The sequence below is a fragment of the Sebastes fasciatus genome, chromosome 1 (genome assembly GCF_043250625.1).
Source record: "Sebastes fasciatus isolate fSebFas1 chromosome 1, fSebFas1.pri, whole genome shotgun sequence".
NCBI classification, from domain to species: domain Eukaryota; kingdom Metazoa; phylum Chordata; class Actinopteri; order Perciformes; family Sebastidae; genus Sebastes; species Sebastes fasciatus.
The window spans coordinates 5,449,109-5,470,750 of NC_133795.1; the positions used below are offsets into that span (position 1 = coordinate 5,449,109).

The following is a 21,642-nucleotide window of genomic DNA, read 5'->3' on the forward strand; positions in this document are numbered from 1 at the left end:
TTTAAAACTGAGCCCGCTACAACCTAAAAATTGCAGGTTGTGTTAATGCGTTAAAGAAATTGGTGGCGTTAAAACTAATTTGCGTTAACGCGTTATTATCACGTTATTATCACGGCCATCTTTGAAAATGGCCATGCTAGTTTTTCCTCGCCAAAGTTTAGCTTAATTTAACCTCCTTCGCGACAAGCTTGTATGACGGTGGTTGGTACCAATGGATTCCTGAGGTTTTTCCAGTTTCATATGATACCAGTACCACCCTAGCTTGAAAACTGAGCCCGCTACAGCCTAAAAATAATAAATTAGTTGCGTTAATGAGTTATTGATGCGTCAACTTTGACAGCCCTGATTTATTTTATAGAATGCCACTATTTTGAATACGCATAGACATCTATAGTAAAAACAGCCACTTTTTTTTTTATAAATTCCTGGAAAAGATTTGAGATCCATTGTTCTCATCTTATTGGCAATAACCCAGCCTGGAAATACATATTCAGAGTCACAGTGACTTTGATATTTCTGAAGCATTCACACAGAGGGAGCTGGTCAAATTATTAGTCGTAAGTTAACTAGTGATGTTACAAAGATGAAATCAGTTATGTCATAGCTCAAACAAACATACTGTCCCTTATTTCTTTAATATTTCTTCAGGCCTATAATTTCCACTTGGTTGCAGTTATATTTTGTTGATAAGCGTATGGCACTGACCTTTTGTTTGTTTTGTTTTTTATCTGAGAGGGAAAGACTATACCCTCTTTGACGTTAATGAACTTTGTGAAAGGCTTGTTTACCGGCTTCAAGGTCAGTTTCTGAGAAGGGCAGCAGGTTTTCTTGTAAACATATTTACAGCCAAAGATGTGTAAACACTGTAAATGTATACAGGTGGAGCAGGGGCGCCGCGCTGGCATATTTTCCTGTTTTCTCTTTGTTTTTTTCCTGACCTTTCCCCTGTGACACACGCACAAAGCCTGTTGTGTGCATATGTGTTTATTTCTCTTTAAAGTAATATGCGCACTAACAAAAAAGCCCAAAAAAAGAGGACTTTTAGAAAGCGTAATGATGTGCCGACTCACAGCATAAAGCTGAGGGAAGGAAAGGAGAGGCAGATAGCAAGGCAAACGCAGGACTAGTGGGGGTATTAAATATGAATTAATGGAATGTTGCTCAGGCACATCTCTGGGTGTAGTGTAGTGTTGGAAAATAAAATTTATGTTGCCGGCTACTAGCCGTGAAGGTGCATTTGGACTTAGTATCCTTTAATTAGAAGTGAGATATTAGCATTTCATAGGGCTTTATGCTGGGTGAGGGGATCGGCCGGCCACCGCGCCTTCATTAGCCAGCTTCTCTGTGTAATGAGTGCCATCATTAGCTGATGGAGTGGATTTGCCCTAGCTCTACCTTGAAAGGCACATCTCTTACATACTTGCAAGGAATAAGGCCTTTTAATGGATTTCTTAATGAATGAAATAACATGCCACTTCTTTAACATTTGACGAGAGCATTTCTGATGATGTACATCGCTGCTGCCTTTTACCTTTTATGTTAAATTAATGGCAGAAATACTGGTAGCGATAATAGTGAAAAAGTGGAAACACAAAGATGGGCTTGGAGGAAGTATAACTGAGATCTAGCAAAAAAAAAATCAGTTTTTATTAGGCTTGTAAGAAAAAATCGGAAATAGTGAATATCACGATGTTTTACAGTTTACATGCAAAGATTGACTCAGGCAATAGTTTATTTAATTTGCAAAGAGATGCGCCCTCTCCGTATATGTCCCTCTCAAAGTAGTGCTGTGATGTTGGATGTTAAATGCAGATCCCACCGTTCTGATTGCATAAAAACGTTTTTACTCAGATTTTATGCATATAGTGGTGTGTCCTTTTTACTATTTACTAAAGACTATTTACTAGATTTAAAAAAAAAAAATCACAATATATCGCCTTGCCTACAGTATCGCAATATATCACAATATATTGAACAGGGGTGTAAGAAAATATCGATAAACATGAGTATCGCGATATTATGTTGTGTGATATTGTATCGATTTTTAGTTAGCCTCTTAAAAATCCGACGGCCCACCGTCAGGCCCGGCCACTATTCGATCTTTCGGGGGTTGCAGCGTTTTAAAGCTAGAGTGAAGGTATTGATATCATGTGAAACTAGAAACCCCAAGGAATCCATTGGTACCATCCATGTCATACTAGCTTGTTGCAAAGGAGGCTAAATGATGCTCCAAATTTAAGCTAGATTTTGGTGAGAAAAAACTTTGATTGCCGATTTCCACAGGAGTCCCTTGATTTATTTTAGGACTTAACATGATAATTAACGCAAATTAGTTTTAACGCCACCAATTTCTTTAACGCATTAACCCGTGATTTTTAGGTTGTAGCGGGCTCAGTTTTAAAGCTAAAATTTAGATACTTCATCATATGAAACTAGAAAACCGTGAAAGAATCCATTGGTACCAACCATGTAATACTGTAACGCTCCAAAGTTGACGAGGAAAAAAATGGTATGGCCATTTTCAAAGGGGTCTCTTAAACCTCTGACCTCAAGATATATGAATGAAAATGTTTTCTATGGGTACCCACGAGTCTCTCCTTTACATACATGCCCACTTTATGATAATCACATGCAGTTTGGGGCAAAAACCATGCCGTGTTTTTGCATTCGTTATTTTTGCCTATTCTAAAATTGTATATTTCTGGTGTGGTCTTTATACTATGACAGTTTCTGTTTAAAAAAAAATAGCAATATATCGCTTTGCTTACAGTATCGCGATATATCGCAATATATTGAATCGTCACCCCAGTATCATGATACGTATCGTATAGCCAGATTCTTGCCAACACACAGCCCTACTTTTTATGTTGTGCGATCCATCATAAATTCTTAATTATACCAATAACATGTGGACGATAAAAGTGCTACATCAAAAGGGTTGACTTTCATTCATATGCACATGAAATAAGGTGTGTGTGATTTCTGAGGAAGTGCTCTCTGAGTGCTTAAAATGCACCATGTTTATAGGGGTGGGGGGGAAGGTAGGACAGCTATTGGATAAACCTGACTGCAAATTATATATGCGTCTGTCTGCAGGAGTGTGTGTGCACGTGCAACAACAGTCAAGACAGTCAGAGCGAGGAGGTGGTTTTTTTTTGTGATATGGAAGTCTCCCTAAGCCTTCAGCATGCGGCTCCATTCTCAGAATCAGGCGTGAAGTGATTAGTATTTTATTGATGAGCTCCCGAAGTGGCAAGTGTGGGAAATTGGATCTTTGATCTCCTGGAGTTTGGGAAATATATCCTGAGAGTGTGGAGCTCTCCAGGTAGAAAAAAAACCCACCCCCATCCTACCAACATCACTACGACACACACACACACACACACACACACACAAGCAGACAGACAGACGTGCCGTATCGAGAGGGATATTCCTCCCCTTCTCCAAAACACATATTTGTTTTGGATGTTTTCACTGAGAGTCTACACGGTGATTACAGATGTTCATTAACAAAATTGCGTATTTGTTTTCAACTTTAACCAATCACTTTGATATGCTAATTACAGTGTAATTTAATTTGAGCCCCGTAATGATGATGCTGTTATTATGGACATAAATGATGCAGTTAAGCTGAGAGTAATCTCATTTGCATACTGTACATGCCAGTAAATTAAGCCCTTTCCTGCGTCGCTTCAGCTTTAATTTTCCACCCCTTTTCACACAGCATCCCTCAGCCCCTGTGCCTAATAGCAGGCCGGCTCGTTTGATGTGGAGAGCCCGCGCTTCCTCTCGCTAAATCTAGTCACAATATGTAATACATAAAGGCTCTCATTATAACTCTAAGTGCTCTTTTAAAGAACTTGGCATTAATAAGCAGGCTTTTTCACACTTTGTGTTGATACACAAAAAAACTGTTTTTGTCCGTCGCCATAATCATCTTCAACATCTACAAACCGTCACGGTTGTGATAACGACGTACCCGGGAATAGTTAAAGCGCTCCTAATTATATTGTATATGTCCTCTTCTATGTGTTGATCAGAGATATCTTCAAAGAGGTGATTGTATTTTTTGATATTTTCCACCTTTTGAAAAAACAGATGAAGGGCTTTCCCCCCCTTCCTCGCAAAAAAATAATTGAAAAATATTACCTCATTGTATGTTTAGAGCAAATAATTTGGCTGCTTTTTCTTTCTACAAAATGCTTTTTGATGTCTGTATAAAAGAGGCATATTTCTGACACGGCTGGCCTTGATAAAAGCTCCCGTGTCTTCATTAGAGAAGCAGCACCTCATGGTGTCTGATTGTCTGATGTTTGCTGTGAGAAGGTAAACATGTTTGTCACACAGGGGTGTATTTATGCTGATCAAACATGTGGGGATAGGCCGCGGTGAATGTTAAGGACTTTGGCTCCGCACGGGGCTCAACAAGCTCTGTGGACATGCAGCCTCACGACGGTCTAAACCTGCCCTCGCATCCCCGGCTCTCTCTAGCAGAGTCCGACTCCCCCCTTTTGAAGGTGGGTTAGGAGGGTGGTTTATGGACTTTGACAATACAATTGCCCTTCACTGAGAATGCTCCTCCATTTTGTACCATAAAGAATATTATTTTTCTGCCAGCCAATTTTCTCTGTTAGTCTCTAATTGGCTACATAAATCTCGGCCGTTGAGGGTGAGAAATGTTGCGGTGTCACACAGTGTAATCTTCACCCTTATTTACCAATTCATTAAGATTCATTGATGCAGGATCGGTGAGAGGAAATGACAACATAAATCAGGCCTCCAACATAATGACCCTAATCAGTTGGGAATTGCACAAAATGTCATGATGAACTATGTCCTTGTATTAGTGCCACTGTACATTGTCATTGTGCTGCTTTATGAGTGGGACGCATCCTCCTGACATGGGCTGTATTTAACATCAAAAAAAAAGAAAAAAAGAAAATAGAGTTGTTAAAATCTGATTCCATTAAAACGCAGAAATTCATGTAAGGTCTTTTGGTATTTAGCCCCTTTGCCCTTTATCTCCAGTTTAACTGCTTAATGGAAGGCACAAACTCCCTTCCTTTTTAACCCCTCTCTGTCCTCTCTCATGGAGGCCGGGGCTTTTAAAATAATAACATGCTTCTTAGGCTGAAACGACCCCGGCACCATGAAACGACCCCGGCACCATGAAACGACCCCGGCACCATGAAACGACCCCGGCACCATGAAACGACCCCGGCACCACGACGAGGAGGAGTGGCTCCTTCAGAGGCAGCAGGAGGAGGTCAATGGCAGGGCTGCCCCCTCTTAGTCTGTTAGTCGGCTCATTGGTTGTTTTGGTCGACTAAGACTAATGAAGTCGATTAGTCGTTTTTTATATGCTTTTTTCAGGCTGAATGGCTTATTTCCAAGACACTTATGAGAACATCTCTGGGTAAACACAAGATTTAAAGGAAAAGTGTGTAGAATTTAGGGGGATCTATTTGCAGAAATGGAATATAATATTACATAGTATGTTTTCTTTAGTGTATAATCACCTGAAAATAATAACTGTCGTGTTTTCGTTACCATAGAATGAGCCGTTTATTAGCGGTGTAAGAAAACATCGATACACATGAATATCGCGATATAATGCTGTGCGATACGTTATCAATTCTCCAAAACACTATTGATTTTTAATTTGTATTCAATATTTCAGAGGTTATAGTGGGCTCAGTTTTAAAACTAGAGTGAAGACGTTAGTATCATATGAAACTAGAAAACCTAAGGAATCCGTTGGTACCAACCATGACATACTAGCTTGTGAAGGATACTAAATAGCGCTCCAAGATTATGCAACATTTTGGCGAGGAAAAACTGGCATGGCGATTTTCAAAGGGGTCCTTTGACATCTGACCTTGAGACATGTGAATGTAAATGGGTTCTATGGGTACTCATGAGTACCCCCTTTACAGAATAGAAATCGCCTACAACCTAGAAAATCGCAATATCGCCTCTTACAGTATCGCAATGTATCGCAATGTACTGAATCGTTACCCCGGTATCATGACACTTATCGTATTGCCAGATTCTTGCAAATACACAGCCCTACCATTTATATGTACATAGGGAGCGGGTCTTCTTCACGGAACCGGCTGTCATCATCTACACAGTAACCAAGAACGAACAAACCAAACACTGGCTCTAGATAGATCCATCTGTGTTTTGTCGTCGGCCACAGTAGTGCTCCTACACGCTTGGCACACGGGATAAGTTTCAATTGGTTGCAATCTGCAACCTCACCCCTAGATGCCACCAAATCCTCCACACTGCACCTTTAAAGTGGTGCTTTTGTGTGATTCTTTGCGGAGAAACTCAGTTTCACAGATCTGTTGGTTAAATTAACTCATAAATTAGTCGACAATATCATATGAATGTTAGTCGACTAAGACCTTTTGGTCGAGAACAGCCCTGAATCAGATGACTGATAGCAAACTGGCTATTGTGTTACAGATGGTTTAAGCAGTCACTGAGCACTGAATAGGTGAGATACTATAGAAATAAAATAGCCATTGCACTTCCAAGTGTAAAGGTTAATGACTGTGTCCGGAATATCAATAGCTTAACTTAATCTGTGTGTGAGTAACTCTAAACAAAAGAGGTGGGAGACGTCCACCTGTGGCGTGTTTGTGTCTGTAGAGAAACATTTAACAGTGCTAAGACTCATTTAAATAGCAGGGGTTAGGCCAGACCCCACAGTTTCTTCCCAGCTCTCATGCATGATACTGAGAGAGGAATCATAATAAATGCATCTACCACACTTGATGACTTACTCAACAGTAATTAGCGGCTTACTTTGTGTGCAGAGCGGCGGTTTACCACAAGACTGTCTTGCTGATTTAACAGAAGTGCAAAAGCTTTTCCCAAAAAAATGATTAGGCTACATGTTGTCAGCTCGCAGAGGCAGCGTGCACTCCAGTGAGTTGACAGCAGCTCTAATAATATTGTCCTATCTTTGCGTATAGGTACGCAATATTAATTAGACAAGTTCGTTAAGGCTAACCTTGGTTTTCCCCAGGAAAATGACACATTTTCCTCTCCACCAGTTAGCATTCCCATACCCACGGGAGCAGCCCTTACATGAATTCTAGTAAAATAATGATTAAAAATATATGACACACTTTAAGTAATGTTAAAACAATAAGTGCTTTTACAGATCCCATAGGATGCTGATAGATTGGAGTTGTGTTTTCTCTTTGGGTATGCATGTTTGACAGGTCTAATTGGTAAGATGAGCTTTAGGGAAGCTATGCCTGCTTTTCTTTTTTTTTTCTTCCTGTGCATTGAGCCTGTGGTCAGAAAAAAGAGGCCCCTTGTCTCCTGGTGTCTGTCCTCTCGCTGTAGTGTTAATGGGCATGAGCCACATGTGAGCGAGATTATCAAAGTCAAATGAAGGAGAGTCGCTGAGAAAATGTGTGGCGAACCACTCCTAAAAGCGTCTCCACATCCCAGAATTACCATTCCATTCATGTACAACCAGATTTAAACTCATTAGACTTCTCTATTTACTCAGTCTCCATCGGCCCCTAGTTTGTACTAAAAATACCATGGCCTGCCTTACTTTGGCACATTCCGTCATTGTCTGAGCACAGCAGGCCTTTTACACCGAGGTGCTTCTCTCTTGGCTCCATGCAAAGGAGGCAAACTGGTTTGTGTGTTTTTCTGAAATTATGGATCTACTCCGCTTCGCCACCGGAGTCTGCCTTCTACTACCTCTTCTTATTGTTCATTTATCTGAGCTTGTAGCGTGATAATAGGTTGTACCCGCCACTGCTTGGATGTCGAGCCCCGTTCCTCTGCTTGTGGTGCTGTAATGGGTTTGGATCTAGATTTCATGCCTGAGAATCCCATCAGTCGTCCCAATGTGTTATAAATATGTTTGGCAGCCTTGCTCATATTTTATGCCTTCCGTACGAGGGGGTAACTGCTTTTTGGGGGGACTAAATGATAGGGATGCACCGATACAGACACTGGATCAGATATCGGGCTGATAATGACTCAAATAGCTGAATTGGATATCAGTGACAATGGGGCCGATCTATTCAGTTCAATTGTATATATATATCAGTTAATGTTTATATACTAGGGCTGTCAAAGTTAACGTGATAATAATGCATTAACACAAATTTGTTTTAACGCCACTAATTTCTTTAGCGCATTAACACAAAATGTTTAAGTTGTAGCAGGCTCAGTTTTAAATCTGAAAGAGTAAAGATCCTGATATCATATGAAAATAGAAAACCTAAGGAATCCGTTGATACCAACCATGTCATACTAGTTTGTCTAGCTAAATAATGCTCCAAACGTAAGCTAAATTTTGGCGAGGAAAAACCTCTGACCTCAAGATACTGTATGTGAATGAAAATGGGTTCTACGGGTAGCCACAAGTCTCCCTTTACAGACACACAGAGTATTAAATACTTGACAAATCTCCTTTTAAGGTGCATTTTGAACAGATAAAAAAATGATTGAGTTATTTGCTATTAATCGTGATTAACTATGGACAATCACGCGATTAAATATTTGAATTGATTGACAGCCCTATTATGTACATTATATACTGGAATTTTAATGTTAATATTGACTCTATATTTTTTAACCAATTTTCTGCCTTACAATTTTTTTAAATAATAAATCAATAAATGAATATCTATGTATTTATTTGTTACATTTTGTTTTTTAAAGTTAGGATAAGTGTTTAAGTCAAGCCTGATGTTGCCTTACACATAAAAGAATGATCCCAGTCACTTCCACACATTCAGGCATAAGGCTTATTAATTAAACACTGGTATCGGATCGGTACTCTGTATCGGCTGATACCCAAAGCCCAGCTATCGCTATCGGGACTGAAAATAGTTGGATTGGTGCATCCTTACTAAATGAAATCAGTCGGGGGAAGTGGAGACAGAAAACTATGGATTTGTAGGTAGAGAAGCCTCATTGGATGGCTTCAGCTCAGCAGATGGCAAGTTGTTGTGTTCATGAAAAATTCATGGTCAAGGTGACGTGCAGCTTGAAAAGTCCCAACACCACAATTACCTACCTTGTCTTTTGTAATCACTACTTATTTTTGGACAGTCAAGTGTTTGATGTAGCAGATGGAGTAACTCGTGATCTGTTGAAGTCACACATAAATCAAATAATCGAACCCATGCACTTTGAGTCATGATAGATAACACGTTTGTCCGTTCAATTCCACCCAATCGCTCTTTCTTGTTGTTGTTGTTGTTTCACTCCTTTACCCTGACGTTGTGAGTGCCAGCTCTCCGAGTCCTCAGACATCCTTTGTTATTTCCACAAACCCGGTTACTGAATAATTGAACAAGGTAAATGTTTAACATGTTTTTACAAGTTCCTCGCTGCGCTGTTGTGAGGAGCCACTGTTTGTTGGGTCGGGAAGAAACACTCTGTTGCTTTGCTTGACAACGATGTGTTTCCATAGGAGACCACCTCGCCAGGGCCGGCCGCCCACCCCCGCCGCCGCCGCCGCCACCGCCACCGCCACCCGTCACCCATCTTGTTCTCATTCACGGTTGCTCGCTAGCAGCTGCAACGCACCAGCTTAATGCGTCTTCAGAATGTCAGAAGAATGACTTTTTGTTTATCTTGACTTCTGCCTTGCTGTTTATTCTAGCTCGAAGCTGCATTTGCATCGACCTTGATTCCCTAAAGCCCCCCCGTCCTCCTCCCCTCCCCTCCTGGAGCCTGTTTACACTACGCCTGCCCCGAGTGTCACCTAGGAAATCGGCTGATCATTCCACCTGGTTAATATTAAATGGCTCCTGCAAGGAGATGTGTTTGTTCATAAACACAAACCCCCCGCTCCTCCTGTTTACTGTAGCCATGGCAGCAATCACTTATTAAACAAACAGCTGCTTTGTTTGCCAGCATGAGTGGTCTGCTTATACCCCGTACAAGGTCTGGGAAGAAACTTCTTCTGTGTCTCGTGTGGTGCAAGGATATGATGGAGGTATTAGTTGCAAAGGGGGGGTGGGATGTGTGTTGGTACTGTACTGTCACAGTAGTCTCGAGATATGCTGTGCTTATCTGTGACTTGGTTGAAGAGACTGACAAGATTACACGGTTGTTTGGTCTGACTGAAGTCTCCTTTTGGCAGACTGTCATCCCTCCCGTTAGCTCCTCTCAGCAGAGAGCAGACTGAGAAGTCAGTAGTCAGAGCGGTCCAAATTATTGAGTCTGTTTGATCGAGGTGGTTCTGTTTTAACCTGAACCCGACAGATGGTTTGTTACACAGAACCATCTGAGAAGCCGTCATTAGAAAGTGTTTGGAAAAGAGCTGGCACTTTAAAAAAAAAAAATGCTTTGCATGTGATTGGATGAATCATCTGTCAATCAAACTCTTGCCGAAGCCAGTCGGGAGAAGAGAGGTAACATCTTTTCAATCAAGAAAAGTCTACAGTGCCGTTCTTTGCTCTTCTTTCAGTAAAGAAATACTCTCCAGTTCTGATGTAACTGATAACTAACCTCTTCAGGAGCCGCCGTTGTTGTTTAGAACAAACAGTCGCTCTGTGTCGTTTCACACACCTAAAGGCCGGCCAACACTAAAAGATATTTCAGATCTTAACAGATTTTGAAAATGTGAGAGACTCCACACATAACGACATGTTATGTTAAACTTAACAGTTTTGTATAGTATAGTGTGTGGAGAGCAACGATTTGCATAGCACACCACATACTAACAGATTCCATTCAAAATGGAAATCCCCCGAAATCTCTCGCAATCAAACGTGACTTTAGTGTAAACAAACAGCGATGTTAGCTTTTGCACTACTTTGTACTGAAAATTCACGAAGAAAACAGAAAACGAATAGATGAAGTCGTGGAGACACGTTAAATAAACACTTGTGTTGTTGCCACAAATCAACAAGTTGGTCCTCCATTTCTGATGTCCATCTTACTACGACCTTTATGCTTCGCATTAACCGCGGCCGCCATGACGGTGGTTGTTGTCCTTCCGCTTATGTCAGCTTGTTTCTCAGTTGGCCACCACAGGAATATCTGGACAGATAATCTTTACAACCATGAAAAAATCGGGGAATCGTCTTGTTTCTCGTGTAGTGTGTACCCGGCATAAGCCACGCCCGTAGCCAATACTAGCTTCTCACAGACGCTGATTGGTCCACGCTCTGGCTTGCCGTACACAAACGCATTAATCAAAGCCTGACGAGATGGATTATCCTGTGATATGTGATCTCTCGATTTTCGTTTGATTTCACGACATCACGAGAATCCAGCTGCCATACAAGTTCTGTTTTGCAGATAACGCGAGGAAGGATGCGGGGCTATAGTTCCTGTTGGGGTGTAGTTTGTTTTCAGTGACGAGGGCTGGGATGATGGATTATTTAACATACAGCTTGTGTTTGTCTTTTGGACTTTTCCCTAGAATCAAGAGACAAAATACAGCAGAACATAAGACTCTTAAGAAACCTTGAAAAGCGTTCTGTTGTTGTGCCGCTGTGTGCGCGGCCGGTGTGTTGTCTCGTCTAGCAACCAGGCCGAACCTAAACAGCTCTCAGTTGAACCTCTTCCCATTGTCTCCTCCTCGGTGTGTCTTTATCTCCCACCCAAGAAATGTTGTGCTTTTGTTGTGTGCTTGTGTAAACAAGGGCTGTGTGAGAACTCTGTGAATCGAAGCAGGTGGCCGCCGAGGCTTTACTGTCATGAGCATTAAAGAAAAACAGAACACGGAGAAGGGTCAAAGCACAGCTGCGCGGGCCGACCCTACCTTGAATCGACTGCTGACTTGTTTGAGCTGTTGAATTCCAGGCAAGCATGACAGGGGGACAGGCATTAGATTTCCAGTGAGGAGGGAGGTGGGGGGGGGAGAGGAGAGGCAGGGCTGATGAGCTCTGGCCGCCGGCTGTTCTTAACCTTCAACCTGTCTGGTCAGGTGGGAGACACATGTGACTCTTGTTTGTACTGTACTCCCCATATTTGAGGCAGGGAAAACAAAACCGACTGTAAACAAACAGAAACTCTGACCTTTTTTATTATCCAGTGTTTGTTCCAAACACTTGTTTTGTTTTGCAAGCAACCCCCCTCCCCCCCCACCTACCACCCTCCACCCTCCACCCCAACACCCCCCAAAGAACAGACAGGCATCTAATAATCAACAGCACAGCCAGTTCTTTTTGTACAAACTGTTGTTGCCTCGCTTTCATCTCCTGGAATTTCCATTATTTCAAATCTTTTTAAAACTATTTTTACAGCTCGGGGAAAAAAAAGCTGACATGCTCCATTAATAATGAGAAAGTTTCTTTTCCCTCACATTTGTGTATTGTTTTATGTTGAAATGTTTGCGTTCGGAGCATGGATACATACGCTTTTAACCCTGGTAACTACCCCGCTTTTAGCAGGACACTTGACCCATAATTACAGCCAAATCTGTACGTGTTGTATAAATGGAACGGATGGAAAAACTTAGAGCTTTTTTTTTTTGAGTCATCACAGACGAGGCTATCCCCTGAGCAAAGTGAAAATAAATAGATAGATAAACACACGGCAGGGGCCAAGTCACGTGGCCGAGTTGCCCGGGCCCCAGCTGATGATGGCGTCCCCGCCTCAGCGCCTCCCAGATTAACATTGTTATCAGCACAACTCTCTAATAAGGCTCTTTCCTATCTTCTTGATATTTATGATGGATAATGCCCATTTTCCATTTTCTTTTTCCCTCCAATTTTTTCGCTCATGATATTGCAGCTTTGAATTATTCTGTGGTGAAATTAATGAGAAAGTAGATTTATGGGTTTCATTTGTTTGTCAATTCGAAAATTAATTGGGTGTTAATTTTAGCCATCCCCTCATCAGTGCCGGTTCCAAGCATGCGCGCATTACTTTGCATTCATTGTAGCCTTTCTCTCCTTTATTGTGGGTCACTAGTTTTGCATACATTAAAATAGCCCCGCGGCTCATTCTCTTGATTACTTTTGGAGATGCCATGCATTTGGAAATTTACGCCGTTCCGTTATAATTATGAAAATTTTGCATGGAATGACAGTGCATGTATAATAGCCATTACGTCCCCCCCACGCCCCTTTTTTATGTAGCTTTGAAAAAAAAAAAAGAAAGCAGGCCCTTCTTTTCTTTCTGCTTGTGGAAAAAAAAAAAGTCTTTTATTTGAAAAATAAGTGGGGGTGAATAACGTCAGCCCATGGTTTATTTCAAATGGCATTTAATTTCGCCCGAGAATGTGTGTTTCTAATTGGTGTCTCAGAAGGGGGGGGTGAGTCGGTGCGAACGAGGGCCTGTAGATGGAGTCGTGGCTGGCTGCGTCCCATCCCACAGTATTCCTCTTGCTCACTCCTTGTTTAGAAAATCCCATTATGGAGGGAGGCCGTGCCAGACTGGAGGGGTGAGCCGGGTCAACATCTGTCTGGAGGGAGAGGGGGGCCGGCTTTAGCCCCAGCCCAGAGAACGGGGCCTGTAGGCCGGGCCCAAGCTGCTCAGACAGGCCCCTGAGTGCGTGGGCGTTGTGACACACAACTGAACCGGCACAGGCCACAGTGTCAGATGACTCACTCGGATATGCTTCTTTGCAAGGAAGGCTTCTACAGGAGACGTAAACCGTAGTGAACTTTGGGTTTGATTTTTGTTCTGGTTCTGTTTTAGCTCACTGTATCCCACAACTGCTACTGATGAGCTGGGAAGCTCTCCCAGAACCACAATTTCAAAAGAGCAGCGCTGCCTACAGTGCTGTTTATTTTTTAATAATCCGCACGTCTAGATTATTATCTCACCTATATGCTCTGTAAATATTCTTACGTGACAAGTTGTCAACCTCAATTTCCTATCTGTCAGCCTGAGTGTGTGTCCCCACGGTGTCTGCATCTTGTTTAGATCTGGACCTCTGGAGACACGGCGCCCCGCGTAGTTGAGCACATATTAACTTGCGTCAGGCCCTCCTATTACACGCCTTAAACGCGACGCCATAAATCTGCATTTAGTTCCATTTTCACCTTCTTTCATGATGAGGCCCAGTGTTTTAAAGGCATTTATTCTGCTTCATATAAATAATTAATCAGCCAAGTTAATTCGCTTCTGCCCGACTTGGTCAGCTTCATTAACCGCCCCGGAATTGGGAGGCTAGACGCGTTGCGCCACTGAGGGCCTGCGACCAGCGCACAATAGCTGTAAATCATTCCACTGATTTGAGGAATAAGGGCGCAGAAATGCACCAGCGTCACCGGCACTCGTCCCAAGAGAGAGAGAGGGAGGACAGGGGGGGGAAATGGAGGGGGTGTCATGTCTGTCTGGCTTTTGTGTATCCAAAAGCAGAACAGAGGTTGTAAAATGTAAGCAAATAGCTGTGTGTTCACATTTAACACTGCTGTCATATTTTAACATTAAGCATTCATTGATACATCAAACTACGCTGCCGGTATTTGTATGTTCTCCTTTTGAGTTTAAGTTATGAAAGACAACATTTATTTCCCAACAACTCATATTTATTTATATTCAGCATTTTGGTGTTAATTGAGCACCCCCTGAAGGATTTGACTGTTTTCGCTCGGCCTCAGTTTGGATGTTTCTCATGGAGATCCTTTGGCAGGCCTCACACAGTCGCCCTGTTTCCCATTAAAAAGCTATTCTGCCGTGGTTCTTCTGGGAGCCATGCGAGTAAATATATCCATTTCCATAGAACGTGTTTTGTTTTGGAGGTTCAGTGTTTTCTTGGGCTCCTCTGCTCTCGCTCGACTCAGGTTGGGTTCCTCTCTCCGATGTGTGCTGGACCCCAACCCCTTCCACCACCCCTTGCGTATATACCCCCGTAATGGAGAACACAAACAAAACCTGAGTCCCGCTCCCCTCTTCTCCAGCCCAGTACGGACTTGTCATCTGCAAAAGATCTGCACCGGAAAAACACAAAAACAAAGGAGCAGTTCATTATTCTGCGGAGAAGCGGTCTGTGAGAGCGTGTGCATGTGTGTTTGCCTCATTGCAGACGCCACAAGCAAACAAACAAGAAGCAAACCAACAGGGAAACCTGCAATAAAAGTGAAATTGTGTGGGAAGGATATGACAGATGTTTATAGTTTGGCCCAGAGTTGAAATGCGACCTCATAGCTGCGTGTTTTAACAGCTGTTTCTCTCTCTCTGTCCCTGTGTTCCGTCTCTCTTGTGTCTTCTCCCAGGTTTTTAAGTCATGATGCAAGAATCTGGGACGGAGGCGACGAGCAACGGGCAAGCCAATCAGAATGGAGGAGCGAGCGTGGAGGGCGGGTCCAGGGAGGGGCGACCCAAGAGCGCCACGCCGTCGATGGAGGTGACCGCGGCCGACTTCCTGCATCTCCAGCAGCACCAGGTAGACCGGTCCCCCTTTCGCACCTGTCTTCTCTTTATTAAGCCACGTCAACAGCAGGCTTCTTCCTCCCCTCTCAGAGTGCCACTTAATATTTAATCCCACCTCAAAGTACATCTAGTACATAAACACATTATTATTATTATTTATGTATATTGAGGCCCTTTTTGAATATTTAAAGAAGGGGAAGTGCTCTCTCTCTGTGTGATTGTGTTTGGTTGTGTTTATCGTAGCATGCAGCATCTGCATTTTGGTGAAATATTTATCACAGTGTTCGGACATATTCTAAGTACGTAGGTGCCGCAGGATTTTGTAGACAGTTAAGACGCCGCGACATCCAATAGGATGACAGTATGTTTCCCCTGGCTCATTGTAAACACACCTCACACTCACAACTAATGCCAAACTGCGCCGTGTTAACCAGCGAGGTGCGGAGACGCGCGCCGGCGTCGACGAAAGCTCCAAAACATTTTCAGCATCTCAGACTTGAGGCAAACAGACAAGCTCTTTCTGTTGGTGTCAGCGTTATGTGTGGCACACGACAGCGTGTTTAAGGGAACAACGTTGAAAAGATCAGTGTGTCTTCTGCTATCTCGGTCTATCCGACAGGACGGCCGGCGTTGTTGTCAGGAGCTGTTTGGTGATGATGCACAGGCTCTGTGCCGCTGTCTGTTGTCACAGCACATCCATCAGCGTTTTGCACAGAGAGGGCAACAATGCTGCGGCGTGGAACGCGGGAGACATGGCGCCGTAACATATAGAGCCGGGCGATAACTCGCTATTATCATTCATCATCTTTCGGCTAGAATCATCGTGACATCAGGATGATCTGATACGGTGACGCCGTGATACACAGATCTGTTGTCAGAACTGATGATAACCAGCAGATACATTCATATCTCACTTTGACAACACAAAGTATGACACATTTTTCATAAACAGCTTAGCGTTCTGACATCTCACTATGTAATGGAATGGAATACGCGGGTCAATGCAGTGATAATCAGTTCTACACATACAGTACGTTTTATCATGGTAAGGAAAATCATTAATTTCAAGTGTATCACTTGAATACTAAGTAATATGACCTCATAAGTGATTATTTTACATTGTGATTAGTCATAGATTTTAATTATTTCCCCCGCTTTACCCGTGCTTTATTTAATTGTAGAGGAGAGAGTTGTATGAATAATTGGTAGGAGGGCAAACATACAATACCGGCTGTTTTAAGATGCCGTCATCATCTCAAGTATATGGTGTGTGCCTTGGAACAGGATGTCGCTGTTAATCACATTTTGCAGGGTATTAAAGCCAGGGTTGGCAATTTAAGAAACTAGCAAAAGTACACTAGATTTGAAAAATGATCCAACCGACAAACCCGGCCCTTTAGGCCTCCCTCCAAAGCCACTCCCCCACTATCATCATTATGAACGTAAACATATCATAATGATCATAAACAAGGAACATGACTATTGTTAGTACTCACAGCTGTCAAGATAGCAGCTTGTGGAAGACGCTAGTGATGCGCAAAGAGTGCACGGGCAGAGTGCGCACAGGCAGGTAGTTAGGTAGACAGACAGGCAGGCCCTATTACAGTCCTGCAGCAGCCACAGATACCAGATTTCTTTTTTTTTGTCAGAGAATTTCAACAAATATAACAAAATAAATGTTTTTGAAGAACACTAGCATCCCTAGCTTTAAAGGTTGTGTGTAAGATCTGGCCACATCTAGAGGTGAGGTTGCAGATTACAACCTCTCCCGTGTGCCCAGGGTGTTGGAGAACTACGGTGGTTGACGTGAAAACGCGAATGATCCTCCCTCTTGCAGTTGTTGTATGAGTAGCGTAGGTCATTTGTAGAATCGCAGTCAGTGCATACATATAGAGTGGGTGTGTACGTGGGAAGTGAGTGATGAAGCAAGAGAGAAAGAGAGAGAGAGAGCTGCGGCGAATATGTGCAGTGCAGCATAAGACAAAGTTAGTTTAGCTTTGATAATATCAGTTAATGTTCAATGGAAGTTGCAGTTTGTGCAGAAATAAATGCTGCAGCTCAAACACCAACAGAGGTTTCACATGTCTTGTTTCCGGCGGCTGGGTGTAGTGACGGGGGTTAACTCCAGAGCGAGTAACGTTATCAAAAAGTTAACACAGTGGTTTGTCTGTCCTGGGCTACTGTAGAAACATGGCGGTGAAGAGAGGACCCGCTCCCTATGAAGATGTTAACGGCTCATTCTAAGCTAACAAAAACACAACGATTCTTATTTTCAGCTTATACAACAGTACTACTTATTAATACTATATTCCATTTCTGCCCATAGATCCCCCTAAATGTTACACACTGTTCCTTTAATTGAGACAGTATCATACTAGAAAAGAATCTGATTGGTAAGTAGGAAGAGTGTGTCAGTGTCTGTGTTTTAGTTCTTTAGGCCTCTTTAGACCAGATCTGCTCTTCATCCCTGCTCCAGACCCCACCTCCCACCTCCCACCTCCCACCTCCCACCTCCCACCCATCTTTCCAGCTCAAAATGTCGTCAGTGAGAAAATCACAGCCATACTGAATTCATTACTGCAGTAGTCACACAAAACCATGGATAAAATTTCAATAACTGCAGGCCACAGTTGAGTAAACAGTTGCACTGAAACTTAATTCCTGTTGACTTTTCCCTTCATTCTTTGCCAGGGGCACATTCTGATTCGCTCTGCAAGGACAACAGGGTTACAACTTTGATGAATTGACACAGGGGGGGAGAGAGAGAGAGAAAGGGAGAGAAAAAAGTGTCATGGATGTGCACTTGACACCAAGAAGGGATGGAAATAAAGCCTTTCCCCCCGCTAGACTAGAGCCAGCCGTCCAAGCATGGCCTCTGTTTGCTAGTCATCCAGAAAGAGCTATTACTCTGCAGGACCTGCCCTGGCATTTAAAGGAAGGAAAAACGAGCAGCTCTCTCTCTCTGCTTCCCAAAACTCAACGTATTACAGTCGCATTTTCTGCCCCTCTGCTTTCTATTGCAGTAAATAGCGAGCGCAGTTTTTGCTTCATGCCTTTTGACCAAATCCAGTGGTTAATTTCTGTGGCCTGCGGTTGGAGTTGAAACAGAGGGAGGCGTATTAATTGTTGTGTGTGATAAATGGCGCGTGGACGGGGGGGGGGCGGAGGACGAGACGTCTCACTCTCAGCTCCTGACACTGGGCTTTGATAGGCTCCTTACCAGGGGTAGTGTTACTGGGAAGGCAGGCAGTCTTTTTATTCTCCCATTAGACTAACCCAGGATTTTCACTCATGCACCATGAACCATGTTAATTGTCCCCAGGGCATTACGATCTTCGCTCAATTACTTGATAACTTTTTACTTTTGTGGCATTTTCACAGTCTCTCTTTTAAGTTTTATTTGCGGCTCGCGCTAATACGCTTCCAACTGACTTTTTTCTTTGTTCTCCACAACATCCAAGATGCTATTACCCCCCCCTTTAGGTGATGCAGAAATCAATCTAAAATCTTCTCTGCCTCAAAGTGCAAACGTGCCAGAGTCCCCCTGAGTGAGCGGGAACAACAAACCTGGCGGTGGCATATCATTTATTCTTATTAGGGAACATAACTATGAAAGACAGTCCTCATTAATAAAGATGGGGGATGAAATAATTGTAATCTGTTTGATCATCTTGATTCTGACAGGGGAATTCATCTTGTGGACTAGTCAGATTTGGGGGAAGTGGACCATAAGCTTGATTTAAGCATCTCTATTAGTAAGTCAAATACTGTTTGTTAAGAAGTGAGGATGAAACGAAGGTGCCGTCTCTTCTTTCTTTTTTCTCCTCTAAGATGCTGCAGAAATTTCTCATTTTGAGGAACCCAAAGTGATATCGGTTGTGTCGTAACGGCTCGCGTGTGCTTATAAATGTTTGTTGTGCATCTTGTAGCTTTTTCAGGCAGTTGTTTGCAGCTGCTTGTGTATAATATATGAGTAGCTCCTTTTTTTAGAGCATGAATATAACATCTTTTTTCACATATGTGTTCTCCCCCTAGAACTGGAGTGTGTTTATTTTTCCTCTGTGTTTTTGTTTGCGTTGCAGAAGTTGTGGTTTTATCGTTATCCTCATGAGGAAGTGAAGATACTGTAGGAGAGCAAAAAAACAACAAAAACAATAGTATGAAACAGGAGTGTTTGTGCAATAACCTGTTTTGTGATTTAAATGATTTTGCAACAGGAAGTTGTGAAGCTGTAGCAATCAAATAAACACAATAATGCTGTTAGGGGACTTTGGAGCTGCGGTTTTCTGCAGGACACTCAGCTCCTCTACACACATATTTCCTGGTGAATTTCAGCAACATTTATAACATCTCACATGTTTAACCATGCAATACATTCCTTCACGTGAAATTTGGTTCAACTGATACAACTGTAGAGCATTAAATATTAATATCCTGCCTTTTAGAAGAGCCCTTTTAATCAAGTTAGAGAGAGATTTCTAAAATATCAGCCCGTCTCTTCCTCTCAGTGATACTGTACAACAATATCTCTAAAAGACAAAACAGGGATGAATAATTGCTTTTCTTTTATTGCACACACATCCATCCAGTCTTCATTGTCAAACAAGTGCCTTTAAAGCTTTGTTATAAGATAAGACCAGCCAATTATGTATCTTCTTCTTCCTCGCTGACTGCGTGGTCGAGGTGTCCGTCGTGTTGCGTGTGCAGAGAGGAGAGAGTGACACGCAGAACGGCAGCCACAGAAAGAGCTGAGCGGGCACAGGTTTCCTGTTTGCATAATGCAGGGCTTACATGGTCCCTGGTGGAGGCTTGAGAAGGTGGAAATGCACGTCTCTGCCACCGTCGGCGAGCTCAGCTTCGGGGGGGGAGGTGCTAGATGATAAGCCTCGCTATCACAGAGACACACACAGATATACAGTACACATATAAACATAGCTCAGGCAGAATACAGGCCCAAAGGCCAGGCCTGCCGGTGCAGGGCCCTGCTGGTTTATGGGCGTCCGGTACCACATTATGGGCTAATGGTCGGACTGGGGGAGTTAACAGCGGCGGGTCAGGGAGGAGGCCAGAGAGCATTCGCTGCCTCAGATCTCGGCTAATCGCATGTATTCTGCTGCAGAGCTGAGGGCAAGAGGGAGAGAGTGCGCGCTACGCCCGGATTGAAATATGGTGTTTCACAAGAAGAACGCCGCCTTATCGCCGCACTTTTGAATTTGAAATCCTGCCAGTATCTCTGTGTTTGCTCTACTGTGGAATTCTATATCTGTGCAGTGCAGTTGCTGAATATTTGACATGTGTAATAACGGCGTCTTTGCTCTGGGTGCTTTTTTGACCAATAGCTGCGCCGGTGCATTATCCCATGCTTCCTCCCTGAGCCGTTTACCTCACACACACACACATACAGTTTGTGCATCAACAGAGCGGATCATACTGGAAGCATCCCGAGTCCCCGCGGCCTCCTCCACCTCTCGCAGCTCTCAGGTATCTCCATGTATACTGTTCATATTGTCACAGGAGGCCAAGCAGAGGCTCCAACTTATTGGAAAATCTGGCAGAGAGGATAACATCAGTGTTATGACACTGCATATTGCCCTAAATTGCTTTATTGGTAAAATGATAGTGCTCGTCCAATTTGAATAATTTTATGGAATCCCTCACTGAACAGTTTAATTATGTTATCACACAACTGGCAACATCTGTCTTTATACCACAGCACATGACAGTTTTATTACAGGCTGAATTTCTTTGCTGGTTCTGGCAATTGATGTGTGATCTGATTAATAATCACACAGATGGAGGTGAAAATTGAACAGTGATGTGCTCGAAAAAAAAGGAGGCGGGGGGAGGGAATAATTATTAAAGGGGAAAAACACAGCATGTGTCATTGGAAATATCACGACTGTTTTTACTCCGGCTTACGCTTCTCTTGAATCATATTGCTTTTTAAACAAATGCATTTTTTTTTTTTAATCAGAAAAAAGAATCTGTTTAGTCTAGGTACAACTTTTCAAATCCTCTCTGTCACCCCGGTTGTGTCAGTGAGGTTTTTGGGAGGTAAACCACCCAGCACCTCTCCTTTGTCTTATGGACGCCTTCCAAGACAGCCAGCCCATGAACTCATCCATTTTGTTGAGTCTACCTCCAGCCGCCGCTCTCCTACTGGGAAGAGATGAAGCGCAGGTTGCATGTGTGCCAAAGCCATAGTTTAAAATAGTTGACTGTTGCTCGGGTCGACATCCTGTTTACACACCCTGCTTATGTGGGCAGCGGGAGGGGGATCACAGGAGCTGTTTGACATTGAGGTAATCAGAA

The 21,642-nt window shown here is 42.9% G+C and overlaps 1 protein-coding gene across 13 annotated transcripts in view; it reads left to right on the forward strand.

Annotated features, from left to right (window-relative positions):
• foxp1b (forkhead box P1b) overlaps nucleotides 1-21,642 on the forward strand; it is a 197,482-nt gene that overhangs the window by 81,485 nt on the left and 94,355 nt on the right. For all 13 annotated transcript variants that reach the window (XM_074648161.1, XM_074648331.1, XM_074648844.1 and 10 more), the window contains one exon: nucleotides 15,174-15,343. In XM_074648161.1, coding sequence (XP_074504262.1) covers nucleotides 15,185-15,343 — 159 coding nt within the window. In that variant the 5' untranslated portion in view covers nucleotides 15,174-15,184. The remainder of the gene's footprint in view (nucleotides 1-15,173; nucleotides 15,344-21,642) is intronic.